General features: G+C 46.3%; 1 protein-coding gene across 1 annotated transcript; it reads left to right on the forward strand.

Annotated features, from left to right (window-relative positions):
* The first annotated feature begins 1843 nt into the window (after positions 1 to 1843).
* LOC137752833 (zinc finger protein 549-like) lies at positions 1844 to 10470 on the forward strand. The gene is made up of 4 exons (XM_068527674.1): positions 1844 to 2076; positions 5001 to 5039; positions 6990 to 7116; positions 8418 to 10470. Exons 1-4 carry the CDS (start codon positions 2044 to 2046, stop codon positions 9974 to 9976), a joined length of 1758 nt encoding a protein of 585 aa, XP_068383775.1. The 5' UTR covers positions 1844 to 2043; the 3' UTR covers positions 9977 to 10470.
* The last annotated feature ends 2497 nt before the right edge of the window (positions 10471 to 12967 follow it).

Genomic DNA, 12967 nt, shown 5'->3' on the forward strand with positions numbered 1-12967 from the left:
TGAGCCCGCGCGCCTAGAGCCCACGAGCCACAACTACTGAAGCCCGCAAGCCACAACTACTGAGCCCACATGCTGCAACTACTAAAGCCCATGTGCCCAGAGCCCGTGCTCCACAACAAGAGAAGCCACCGCAATGAGAAGCCCGTGCACCACAGCGAAGAGTAGCCCCCGCTCCCTGCAACTAGAGAAAGCCCGCGCGCAGCAACGAAGACCCAGTGCAGCCAAAAACAATAAATAAATAAAATAAATAAATTTAAAAAAAAAAAGAATGTTGCCTTCAGTAGTTCCCTGGTTGTCCAGTGGTTAGGACTCAGCCGTGGGCCTGTGTTCAATCCTTATGCGGGGAACTAAGATCATGCAAGCCGGGCAGTGGGGCCAAAAAAAGAAAAGAAAAGAATATTGCCTTCTCAGGTTTTAACTCTTCCTCTTTTTAATTTATAATACTTAAAAAAAAATAGTAGTACTTATTGAATTTATTATTTATATATTAACTCTAAAAATTATAGGTAGCTCAATATCTTCTTAAAGGGTTTTTTTCTTGTTTCAATTTTAATTTTTTTTAAATAAAAGAAGCCTGTTATTATCATATAGTTTGTGCATATGCTGTGAAAATTTTTATATTTGCTTTGAGAACTCCTGCAAGGCATGCCAAATTAATAGTGTTGTGGAATGTGAAATAAAATGGAGTCACTGATGTCAAGGGGTTTTAACGTGGAGCTGGGAGGCTATTAATTAGTGGACATCCTGCACCTCCCCACCTGGTGCAACCGTGAACTTTTGATCTGAGCCAACCTGCAAATATTCCAAGGACTCTGCAATAACACTTGCAACTTGTCACACTAATGGACTATTACTTCCCTCTAGTGATAGCCTTAGTACACAATCCTGTTCAACCAAGACTAGCTTCTGCCTCCAATTCCAATTAAAATTCTGTAATACAAAACTCTCTTTGCATTTAAAATCCCCTGAATTTTACTCCCTAGCAGAATACCTTTTGGGTTGCTACTTGAATACGTGTCCCGAATTGCAATTCTGTGATCCCAAGTAAATGTGTTGTGCTTGATTACTGCCTCTCAGGTTTACTGAGGTGGACAGTATCAACGATAGACTAATGTTATCTAACTTTATATAGTTATTATTTTAGCCAATAATGAAGCACACCGAGATATTTTGTTGCATATAATTCCCTTTTTCATTCCAAAATCTTATTGAATTGAGTTTTCTTACTTGAAAACTCTTCCAAGATTTTCATAAAGAAACAAAAACAACAAATAAGGACTGTGGCTTGTCTGAGTCTTTTCACAACTGGAATGCATTTTTTCTAATCCTATATCAAGTTTTATGCTGAGAAATACGAGTTTAATCAGAATTTTATAAAGGTTATGGATACAGGCTTTGCTGGGTCTAATTTTATGTGTTTTTATTTAATTTTTTCTTTAATTTGAAATATAGTTGATTTACAAGGTTCCCTTAGTTTCAGGTGATGTAAATACATTTTTTTCCTGGCCGCGCCACACACCTTGGGGAATCTTAGTTCTCCAGTTCCCCAACTAGGGATCGAACCTGCCCCCCTGCAGTGGAAGCCCGGAGTCTTACCCACTGTACCGCCAGGGAAATCCCTTGACGCATTTTTAATTTGTCCTTCCCACACCGACTTGGCCCATTACTGCCCCAACTGGTTGGGGGTGGGCCTCGTCCGCACCGCACTCGTGGGCGTGAGGGGAACTACATTACCTAGAAGACTGTGCACGGACCGGCTTGTTCTCCGCACCAATGAAGGCCCCAAACAGAGGTTCTTCCGGGATTGTGAAATATGAGGGGGCGGAACTTCCTGTGTCTTTCTGTTGGCGGCGGTTTGGCGGCCTTTGCTGCGTCTGCAGGACCCAAAGCTCTAGATCACTGGGTGCAGCCCAGGTAACGGAAACTGGAAAAAGCTCGAGGGGACGCCATCCACACTCCGCGGGAGTGAGCGGGATACGGAACCTGCTTCCGGAATTTTCGGGCCACGTTACCACCATTATCCCGCCACGCTCAACGGGTCCTATGGCAACCAGCACGCTACAGGACCCGCCCCAGGTGACTGTTGGGCCCCCCCCCCCCCCCCCCCAGATTCTGACCCGAATCCTCAAGCCTCCAATGAGGGTCTCCTGTTCAGGGCACTGCGGTTCAGGCCCCTGTCTCCAGAACTTTAGGTGTGCGTGTGTGGTGACCCTATTTCTGACAGGCCGTGTGGAGAGTGTTAAAGGCTGTGGGCTTGGCACGTGCAAATCCTTGGAGGGTCACAAGAGCCGGGAACATTCTGGAAACCTGGGTTTGGAGTCCCTTCTGCAGAGACGTGGCATTATGGAGGAGTCAACAGTCTGGGCCTTCTGGGCCAACAGTCGGCATTATGGAAGTCATGGAGGGTTGTGAATAAATCAGGAAGACACTCTGAGTTAGAGTTTTTAAGTATTTCAAAGGCTGCTCAGGGGAGAACAGACTGGGGAGGGGGAGCTGAGGGTGGAGGCGGGGAGGCCTGGGAGAGCCTAGTGCATTCCACTCCAGAGAGTAAGGTGGTTTCTGGACCAGAGTGGTGCCTATGGAAGTTGTTGACCTGAAACAAATAGCCTCCCGGCTATTTCTTCTGCAAAGATGAGTTTTTTTCGGGATCATCAGGGAATTGCAATTGAGATGTGCAGGCATGATGAACTAACACTTTTATAGAGATTAAAGAGGGAAGGGCTATAGTCACCAAAGAGTCCACGGCTTTTCATTGCCTGAGTCCTTTCCAGGAGAGAAGAGAGCTGTCTTCTTCCTTTTGGATACTGTTATTGTCTCAGGTCAGTGAGGGCTCCCCCTTCTGGTGTGCCAACTCTAACTGAGGTTTCTGTTTATTAATTTTTTTACAAAGGAATACAAATAATAAGGTTCATAATAAACTTGCAAGACAGTTGGCAATGAATGTTGTTCTAAGCAAAAGGACAGAGTAAAGGACAATAAAGTTTTTCTTTTGGCTGAGCATCTGGAAGACATGTCAGGGAGAGATTAAAATTGGATTTTGGAGGGAGTTCCCTGGCGGTCCAGTGGTCAGCACTTGGTGCTTTCACTGCTGTGGCCCTGGGTTCAACCCCTGGTGGGTGAACTAAGTAAGATCCTGCAAGTAGTGTGGGGCAGCCAAAAAAAAAAAAAAAAGGAAGGAGGAGTTAACAGTCGGGGCCAATTGGTGACATAGGGGCTGCTGGAGTCCCTGATCTGGAATTGAGGGAGGAGGTCGCTGGCTCAGCAATGTCCATGTGGTGACAGCTTAAGTCCTGGATTCTGGCCATGTCTGGATCTCAAATTTAGGAGGGAAAGTCTTGTCACTTTTCTGTGCAAGGGGACCTCAGATGAAAGTAGAGACCTGGGGCTGGAGGGCAGGGCAAAGTGGGTGGGACTTTCTGAGGCTGCCTGAAGATGGCAGGGTCCTGTGGTTCCAGGGCTTTCTGGGGAAGCAAGGGTATAAGGAGTAAGGAGCCTTGCCTGAGATGGAGATAGAGAAGGAGGTGTGAGGTTGTGTAGATTCACTGTTCTGAACACTCAGCCGACTGCCCACTCCTTGTGGAGTCAGAAAAAGGTCAGCCATGCTGTTGGAGCAGCCCAGGCCCAGTCAAGGGCACACGTGCCTCAGCTCTCCCAGGAAACTACAAGGTTAAAAATGTATAGATTTAGTAAGTTAATCTTGTGTAAGCAAGTAATAACTGCTTAAAATGAGAATATATATCTGTGTTATAATAATATATATATGTTTAGGTTTTGTCTTGAGCTCTTCACATAGAGCTCTGAACCCCTTAGAATTGCCTGGGAATTAGGACTGTTTTTTGTTATTCACAACTAGCGCCTTTTATCACGTGGAAGTTTATTATAATGAAGTGACATAGGGTGGATTCTCCAGATACCCTCAGGATGGGACTGCTCTCTAGAAAAAACAAGTGATTAGAAGTTTCAACTCCCAGACCTACCCGGCACCTCCTAAGGATCGGAGGGGAGCTGGAGATTAGGTATAAAAACTGCTGAACAATGAAATTCAAGGTTCCTTCAGATTGGTGAACACATTGAAATGGTGGAAGTGCTGGGAGGGTGGCATGTACTGAAAGGGCCTGGAAACCCCCTGCTGCCCTCTACCCCCCGACCCTGACCTAGACGTCGCTTCCATTTGACTGTTCCTAAGTTGTATACATTACAGTAAACCAGAAAAAGTAAGAAAAGTGTTTTCCTAACTTCATGGGTCATTTCAGCAAATTATCAAAACCGAGAAGGGGTTCATGGGAAACCCTGAATTTGTAGCCAAGTGGGACAGAAGTACTGGTAGCCTGGGGACCAGGGATCGGAACTGGCTTCTCAAAAGAGGGCAGTTTATGGGCCTGATGCCTTAAACCTGTGGATTCTATCACTAAGTTCAGGTAGTGTAATAATAGGAATGAATTGTAGGGCACCACAGTGGTGTCATAAAATTAGATAATTGGTGGTTGAAAAAAGATACTTTGTCTCAGAAAGCCTTGAAAGACATGTAAGAAAAACCTAATTTTAAAAACATTTATAGAAATCTTAATCCTGTGCTCTGTAATAGCTGAATCTTAGCATGGGAGAGGTAATAATGCATTTGGTATGTACACATTATGAGATAGACATCCTAAGTGTTGCCGTTTACGTGAAGACACTGAGACTCAAAGAGGGTGAGTCTTTTTTTTTTTTGCCACGCCCCGCGGCATGTGGAATCTTAGTTCCCCAACCAGGGATGGCACCCGGGCTCCCTGCAGTGGAAGCTTGAAGTCTTAACCACTGGACCACCAGGGAAATCCCAAGGACGTTGAGTCTTTGTCTAAGCCTATCGAGTTGTCAAGCTATAGCTCTGAAGACTGAGGATCTGAGGTCAGAGGTCAGCCTCAGATGACTCATGTCCAGGAAAAGGAAGGGAAGAAACAGCTCAGCCTTTACATCCTCACCATAATCACCTTTACCTCAGATACTCCCTCTTTTCACAGGTTCCCATGGTAGCAGCAGCATTTATGGTCCCTGGACAGGTAAGTGGAAGAAGCCCCAGTACCTACCCAGACGTCATCCCTACCCCTGGTCCTGACACACAGATATAGAAGACAGTGTTGTCCTGCGATTCTGGGTCCTTAGGTCTGGGCCCTGGCATCATCTCAGGCACAGGACCATTAATCAAAGCCAGAAGTAGTACGGAGGTGTTCCCATGTGTCCAGTGGAGAAGGTCAAGTGGTGACGTGTCCTTGGGCACAGCCTGGAGATGAGACTGAGAGGGGAGTGTTCAGGGAACTGCAGGACCCATGATGTGGGCTGATAAAGACTGAGGGCATGAGTCATTCCTGGGATGGCAGCCTGAGGAGCTGGGCCTCTCCTGAGGGGGCGGGTCCATGCCACGTTGGCCGCAGAGGAGGGAAGTGATCTGACGCTGGGTCTGAAGAGGCTGCTTTGCCTGCCGAGAGGAGGAAGACTGGGGATGAGGGTGGAGCCGGGGGCCCAGTGGAGGGCACAGTCCTGGTAAATGTCGATTGTGACTGGATCCTGGCAATGGCTCTGTAGCAGGAGAAGAGGTGAGTCTCTCATTCTCGTTTGTGGTAGAGCTGATTTTCTGCTGTACAGGATGAGAGAGAGTAGTCTGACATGACCCCAGGATGTTTGACTCTAGGTGACGGTGGGGAAGCCATGTCTGAGATGGGAAGTCAGAAGTAGGAGTAATGGACAGAAGGACTGTCCAGAGTTCCATGTCCCCATGCTGAGTCTGAGATATTGCCGGGGTGTCTTGCGAGAGGTGTCAAGTGGGCCACTGGAAACACACACCTGGAGTTCAGGGAAGGTGGAGTTCAGGATTGAAAATACCCTTGAGCAGGTGGATGGCATGTGGACTAGGTCAGATTCCAGGCCCTCAGGCCATGTGTGGGTGCCATGAAAGTTGTAGGGTTGGGAGGGTGTTCTCCGTGGACTGGCTCACCTCCCTGGGCACAGGGACAGGGGTGGCTGTCATCACTAAGATGGATGAGGCAGTGCAGTGACCATGAGTGTGTGGGGGTGGGAGTGGCCTCGGGGGAGGTCCTGGTCGTGGCACAGGATTGGAAGGGGTGGATAAGGTATGGACTGAGAGGCAAAGCAGGAATGGAGGTGAGATGACAGGGTGGTAGGGCCTGGGGCATTGTTTCCCCTCCACAGGCTCAAAGTCTTGTGATGACTGCGGTTGGAGCCTGAAGAGTGTGAGACTCCACTGGATGACAGACCAGATGAGGGCAGATGAGCGCAGCTGGGGCAGGGTCTTGGGCTGGGCTGTGGGGTGGGGGGCTGGGGTGGGAATGAGAGGAGCAGAGAGAGGAAGGGGTGAGTGGTGCGGGGTCAGCACTTGGGACACTGTGGAGGACGAGGGCTCTGGGCATCTGACCCCACACGAGGTCTGGGTGCTGACGTGGGAACAGGGAGCAGGGCCAGGTCAGGGAACGAAAGCAGTGCTGGGACCGCCTGTAACAGCGGGTCCTGCAGAGGCCTGGGGAAGCACCGCGTGCTGGGTGGCACGTGGGGAACACGGTGAGGTGCCGAAGGCCTGTGGCCGTGGTGGTGGCGTGGGGTGGGGTGGGGGTCACGGTCCGGCACATGAGGGAGTTGTGACCCTGCAGGGCTGGGCAATGAAGAGTGAAGGAGTGTGAGCATGGACTCAGGGCCCTTGTCCCCAGGCTTTACTCCAGGGGGCTGAGCACAAGTGACATTGTATGTGGTGTGATCTGTGTGATCTCAGGAGAGTCGACTCTGAGGAGAGCGGCTGGGGGTCTGTGTGGCAGCCCCAGAGCGTCTTGTGAGACTGCTTGTCTCCCTCTCTGTTTTAACTGAATGACGTAACGCTAGCAGGTTCCTGTGGCATCAGGACCTGGTGTGTCCTCTGAGCTGGGTCACTGGGGTGGACGACCATGACCTGGAGATCCTGGTTGCAGAGGCTGCTGTGAACTCACTTGTCCCCCTCATGACAGGGCCATGTGATCTTTGAGGATGTGGCTGTGTCCTTCTCCCAGGAGGAGTGGGGTCTCCTGAACGATGCTCAGAGACTCCTCTACTGTGACGTGATGCTGGAGAACCTGTCACTTATAGCCTCCCTGGGTAAGGACCCATGTTCCCACACCATTGCCCCGTACGGGACTCTGCCCTTCCTTCTGCATGGCTCACTCCGTCCTTCCCAGCCTGGACCTTGGACACTGCTTACTTCCCCGATTTCCTGGCACTTGAGCTGCGTTCCCCCACCCTGTGTGTGTTCAGCCCTATACCATAGGCCCTGAAGCCTTTCACAGAAGCCTTCGGTCTCAGAGGCTTGAAGCCTGCCCAGCTGATGCCACTTAGCTTTGCCACCACTAGGTGTGTTGAATGTTCAGATGTGTGCAAGATCCGTGTCACACGTTTTAACCCTTTTTTTCCCACTGCCTGTGTCAGGAATTACAGACACTTACATGGTCAGCATTTGTGGTCAACCCTAGATTATGTTTGCAAGACTCCTTAAGGTTCTTCTAGTGATACATTTTTTTTCCTGAAATCTGTCATTGATTGGTTCACTCTGGGCCAGTGTCTTTCTCCTAATGGCCCTATTTTCCTCTGAGGACTTTGATCTGGTAAGGTTCATAGTCACCCAGCCTGAGCTGAGGGGTGGAAGCAACCCTGGGTGCCTGACGAGGTGGGGCCCTCTCTAGTCATAGGAAGAGGGTTAATTGCATCCTGAGCCTGGTGAGTAGGAGCTGTAGGAAGGCATGATATCATTGATGAGTTCTAATCCTACAGGGAAATGTCCTTTGCTCTCTCTTCTTTCAATGTCAAGACTCATCATGCTCATACTTCATTTCTTTCTTCCACTTCTCCCCATTTTGACATTTTGCCCACTTTTCATTTGTACTGTGATTTCTGACTCCTGTTTTCCACCTTAGTGTCCTCCACACCTCTCCTTTCCCCCTCTCTGCACTGTTCTCCAATTTTATGTATTTTGTATATTGTATATGAATATCCTTAATGTGTCATGAGAGGTATATGTTTACTTATATTGTCTTTGAACACTGATAGTCAGGTGTATTTGCATTTTCCTGGATTGAGAAACACATTCTACAGAGCTGACACTTGTCACCACCAGAAAGTCCTGCTGAAAGCCATTGGCTGAGGAGTGGGTTGTTCTAGCCTCTCCTCCCAGCATGGTGCCACATCCTGGTATCCTGTGTTCTTACTGGTTTGAGACATTTCCTGTTCTGTGACCATCAGAGGCCTAGTATTGCACAGTATCCCCTTCTACCACTTGACCCTTCCTCCCTTGTTTTAATAACAAACCCATGGGCTTATACCTACATGTGTCATGCACAGATTTGTAGTGGGCTCCTGTCCCACCAACGTCTCCATACAGTTTATCAGCATTTTTGTGCTTTCAGGGTGTTGGCGTGCAGTAGGTACTGAGGAGGCTGCTTCTGAACAATGTGTTTCTGTAGAACTAGTGACACAAGACAGGAATCCAAATCCAGACCTATCTATCCTGAAGACTCTTACTTCAGATACGGGTGCCCTGGGAGAGAAAGACGTTTTGTACCTGGCTGAGCACCAAGGAGTGCATCCTGGGCTGAAACCGTCCTCTTCTGGGGCCTGTGGGAAAATGTTCACTTCTCACCTACAGCAGCACCAGAAGCATCCCATTGGAGAGAAACACCTCAGAAGCGAGGAGAATGGGGCCTTGCTTGTGACGAGCTGCAAAGTCTTTTTACCTGACAATATGTTCACATGTGGAGAAGTTGAGAAGGCTTTCCTAGGCAGCTTGGGCTTTCCCCCGCACCAGCCCTCCCACTATGGAGAGCACCCAGGTACAAGCAGGCAGAGCAGGGAGGTCTCTCACCCTGAGGAAGGGCATTACGAGTGCAGCGAATGTGGCAAAGCCTTCAGTAAGAAGTATAAATTCACTGAGCACCTGAGAGTTCACACTGGTGAAAAACCTTATGAGTGCAGTGACTGCGGGAAGTTCTTTAGACTCACCTCCAGTCTTACTCACCATAGGAAAGTTCACACAGGAAAAAGGCTTTATGAGTGCTGTAATTGTGGGAAAGTGTTTGCCCACAAATATAAACTTGTTGAGCACCAGAGAATCCACACTGGAGAAAGATCCTATGAGTGTAATCAATGTGGGAAAGCCTTCCTTCAAAAGGATACACTTGTTCAGCACCAAAAAGTCCACACTGGAGAAAATCCTAAGAGCAGTGAATGTGGGAAGCCCTTCCTTTACAAAAAAAATCTCGTTGTGCATCATAGGATCCATATTGGAGAAAAGCCTTATGGTTGTAGCAAATGTGGGAAGTCATTCATCTTCAAAAAAAGGCTTCTTGATCACCAGCGAATCCATACTGGAGAAAAGCCTTATATGTGCAGTGAATGTGGGAAAGCCTATGTCTACAAAGGAAGTCTTGTTGTGCATAAGAGAATTCATACTGGAGAAAAGGCTTATGGGTGTAAATGTGGGAAGTTCTTTACAAGCAGCTCTGCCCTCAGTAAACACCAGAATGTTCACACTGCAGAAAGGCCTTATGAGTGCAGTGAATGTGGGAAAGCTTTCAAGGTCAAAATTAAACTTGTTGAGCACCAGAGAATCCACACTGGAGAAAGACCCTATGAGTGTAATCAATGTGGGAAAGCCTTCAAGCTCAAGTACACACTTGTTCGGCACCAAACTGTCCACACTGGAGAAAAGCCTTTTAATTGCAACGAATGTGGCAAGCCCTTCAGTTACAAAACAAGTCTTCTTGAGCACCAGAGAATCCACACTGGAGAAAGGCCTCATACGTGCAGTAAATGTGGGGAAGGCTTTGTCTACAGAAGAAGTCTTGTTGTCCACCAGAGAATCCACACTGGAGAAAGGCCTTATATGTGCAGTGAATGTGGAGAAGCCTTTGTCTACAGAAGAAGTCTTATTGCCCACCAGGGAATCCATACTGGAGAAAAACCTTGAGTGTAGTTCTTTGCAGGCAGCTCCAGGCTCATAAAAAACAAGAAAGTCCACACTGGAGAAATGCCCTCCAGACTTATGCTTTCCTTCACTTGAGTTAATATCTAGCAGCATTTAGATTAGGTGTCATAGAGGAAGTGAAAATTTAACTTATGTGGAGCCAAATTTTCATAGAGTGGTAGTATCCTGATACAGTCTTACCAGAAGCACCAGAACGTGAGTTCCTGTTGTTTACATTCTTATCAACACTTGGTATGGTCAGGCGTTCTAACTTCAGTGATGTAAGAGGTGTATAGTGGTATCTAGTGATTTTAACTAGTATTTCCCTATTGACATGATGTTGAGTGGTTTTTCATGTGATAATTTCCATTCATAGTTTTTTGAAATTTCTGTTCATATAATTTGTCATCTTAATTACTGAGTTTTGACATTTCTTCATGGATTATTGATTAAGGTCCTCTAATGGAAATATCTGACATTGTTTTCATCCAGAATTGGTCTTCTCATTTCAGTAGCTTTTCCAGAGAAAAAGTTTTCAGCTTTAATGGAGTCTTATTTGTCCATTTATTCTCTTACTGTTTATGCTTTTGGTGTTCTATCAATAAATGAAAAATGTTTCCCAAATTTAAAGACAGAAGTTTTTCTATGTTTCCTTCTGAAACTTTAAAGTTTAGGGTTTTTTATTGATGTAAATGATTCATATTTAGTTCATTTTTGGAAGTTCTTTTTAAAATATGGATACCCAGTTGCTGCAGTGATACTGACTTAAATACCTTCTCCACTGAATTGCTTTTGTATCCTCATTGAAGGTCAATCATATGTATATGTTTATTTCTGAACTTTATCTTCTGTTGCATTTATCTACTTTATTTATGCCAATCCTTTCATGTGTTGAATAATTTGTTGTTATAATATGCCTTGAAATCAAGGTCATGTACTCCTTGGACTTTCTTTTTCAAAGTTGTTATGGCCATTCTTAGTCCTTTGCCTTTCCATGTGAATTTTAGAATCCACTTGTGAATTTGAACATCCCAAAAACCAACTAGGATTTTGACTGGAATTGCATTTAATCTTCAATTTAGAAAGGCATACTGAATGTCCCAATTCATAAACATGATATATCTTCTCTTATTTATATCTTATTTAATTTCTGTTAGCAATGCTTTTTAGTTTTCTGTTTATAAGTCTTGTATAACTTAAACATCCCCAGGTATTTTCTACATAGAATGATATTGTGAATGGAAACTTTTTTTAAAAATTTCAATTTCTGAATTTTTCATAGCTATTACAGTTAGAGAGATATTAAACTAAGGATAGAAGCAATCCTTCTTGATCTTATAAACATCTACAAAGAGTTATTACAGGGACTTCCCTGGTGGCGCAGTGGTTAAGAATCCGCCTGCCAATGCAGGGAACATGGTTCCAGCCCTGGTCTGAGAAGATCCCACGTACTGCGGAGCAACTAAACCCGTGTACTACAACTACTGAGCCTGCGCTCTAGAGCCCATGAGCCACAACTACTGAAGCCTGCGCGCCTAGAGCCCGTGCTCTGCAACAAGAGAAGCCACCACAATGAGCAGGCTGAGCACCACAACGAAGAGTAACTCCCGCTCGCCGCAACTAGAGAAAGCCTGCGTGCAGCAATGAAGACCCAACACAGCCAAAATTAAGAATAAATAAATAAATAAATTTATTTTAAAAAAGAACTATTAGAAATACTATACCTTTGATCCATTATTAAAATATTCATATTAGAATAAAAGGAGGACAGCTGCTTATTGTTCTGGAGCAGGCCCAGAAGAGGGGCACTCCCTGGTGAGTGCCTTGGAAGGGCAGCTGGGTTGGAGCAGCCCTGGCAGGGAGCAGCTTATTGGGGTTTTCTTTTTTTGTTGTTTTTAATTTATTTGGCTGCATTGGCTCTTAGTTGTGGCACGCAGGATATTCATTGCAGCATGCGGGATCTTTTCATTGCGGTGCATGGGCTCTTAGTTGCGCAGGCTTCTCTAGTTGTGGCCCATGGCTCCAGAGCGCGCGGGCTCAGTAGTTGAGGTGCATGGGCTTAGTTGCCCTGCGGCATGTGGGATCTTAGTTCCCTGACCAGGGATTGAACCTGCGTCCTTTGCATTGGAAAGCAGATTCTTAACCACTGGACCACCAGGGCATTCCCTATATTGGCAATTTCTTTTCTCTTTCTTTTTTAAATTAATTTATTAAATTTATTTTTGGCTGCGCTGGGTCTTGTGGCTGTGCGCAGGCTTTTCTCTAGTTGCAGCGAGTGGGGGCTACTCTTCTTTGCGGTGGCTTTTCTTGTTGCGGAGCACACACAGGCTTTAGGCATGAGGGTTTCAGTAGTTGCAGCATATGGGCTCAGTAGTTGCGGCATGTGGGCCCTAGAGCACATGGGCTTCAGTAGTTGCAGGGTGTGGGCTCAGTAGTTGTGGCACATGGGCTTAGTTGCTCCACCACATGTGGGATCTTCCCAGACCAGGGATCGAACCCGTGTCCCCTGCATTGGCAGGCAGATTTTTAACCACTGGACCACCAGGGAAGTCCTATTGGCATTTTCTTAAGCAGTACTTCAGGGAAAATTTATCCCACATTTAACACTTATAGAAAAAATGTGTCAAATCAAGGAACTCAGATTCCACCTCAGAAACTAGGAAAAGAAAAAAGAAATCCAGAGAAAGCAGAAGAAATTAATATGAAATCAAATATGAATGCCCTACAACTACTGAGCCTGCGCTGTAGGGCCTGCATGCTGCAACTACTGAAGCCCACGCACCTAGAGTCCATGCTCCAAAACAGAGAAGCCACCGCAACGAAGAGTAGCCCCCGCTCGCCACAACTAGAGAAAGCCTGCGCTCAGCAACAAAGACCCAACACAGCCAAAAATAAAATTTATTAAAAAAAATAACAAAAATAAAATAAAATTAACAAAACAACAACAAAAAACAACCCAATCGAGAAATGGACAAAATGGGAATTCCCTGGCAG

This window comes from Eschrichtius robustus, chromosome 19 (genome assembly GCF_028021215.1).
Source record: "Eschrichtius robustus isolate mEscRob2 chromosome 19, mEscRob2.pri, whole genome shotgun sequence".
Taxonomy (NCBI): domain Eukaryota; kingdom Metazoa; phylum Chordata; class Mammalia; order Artiodactyla; family Eschrichtiidae; genus Eschrichtius; species Eschrichtius robustus.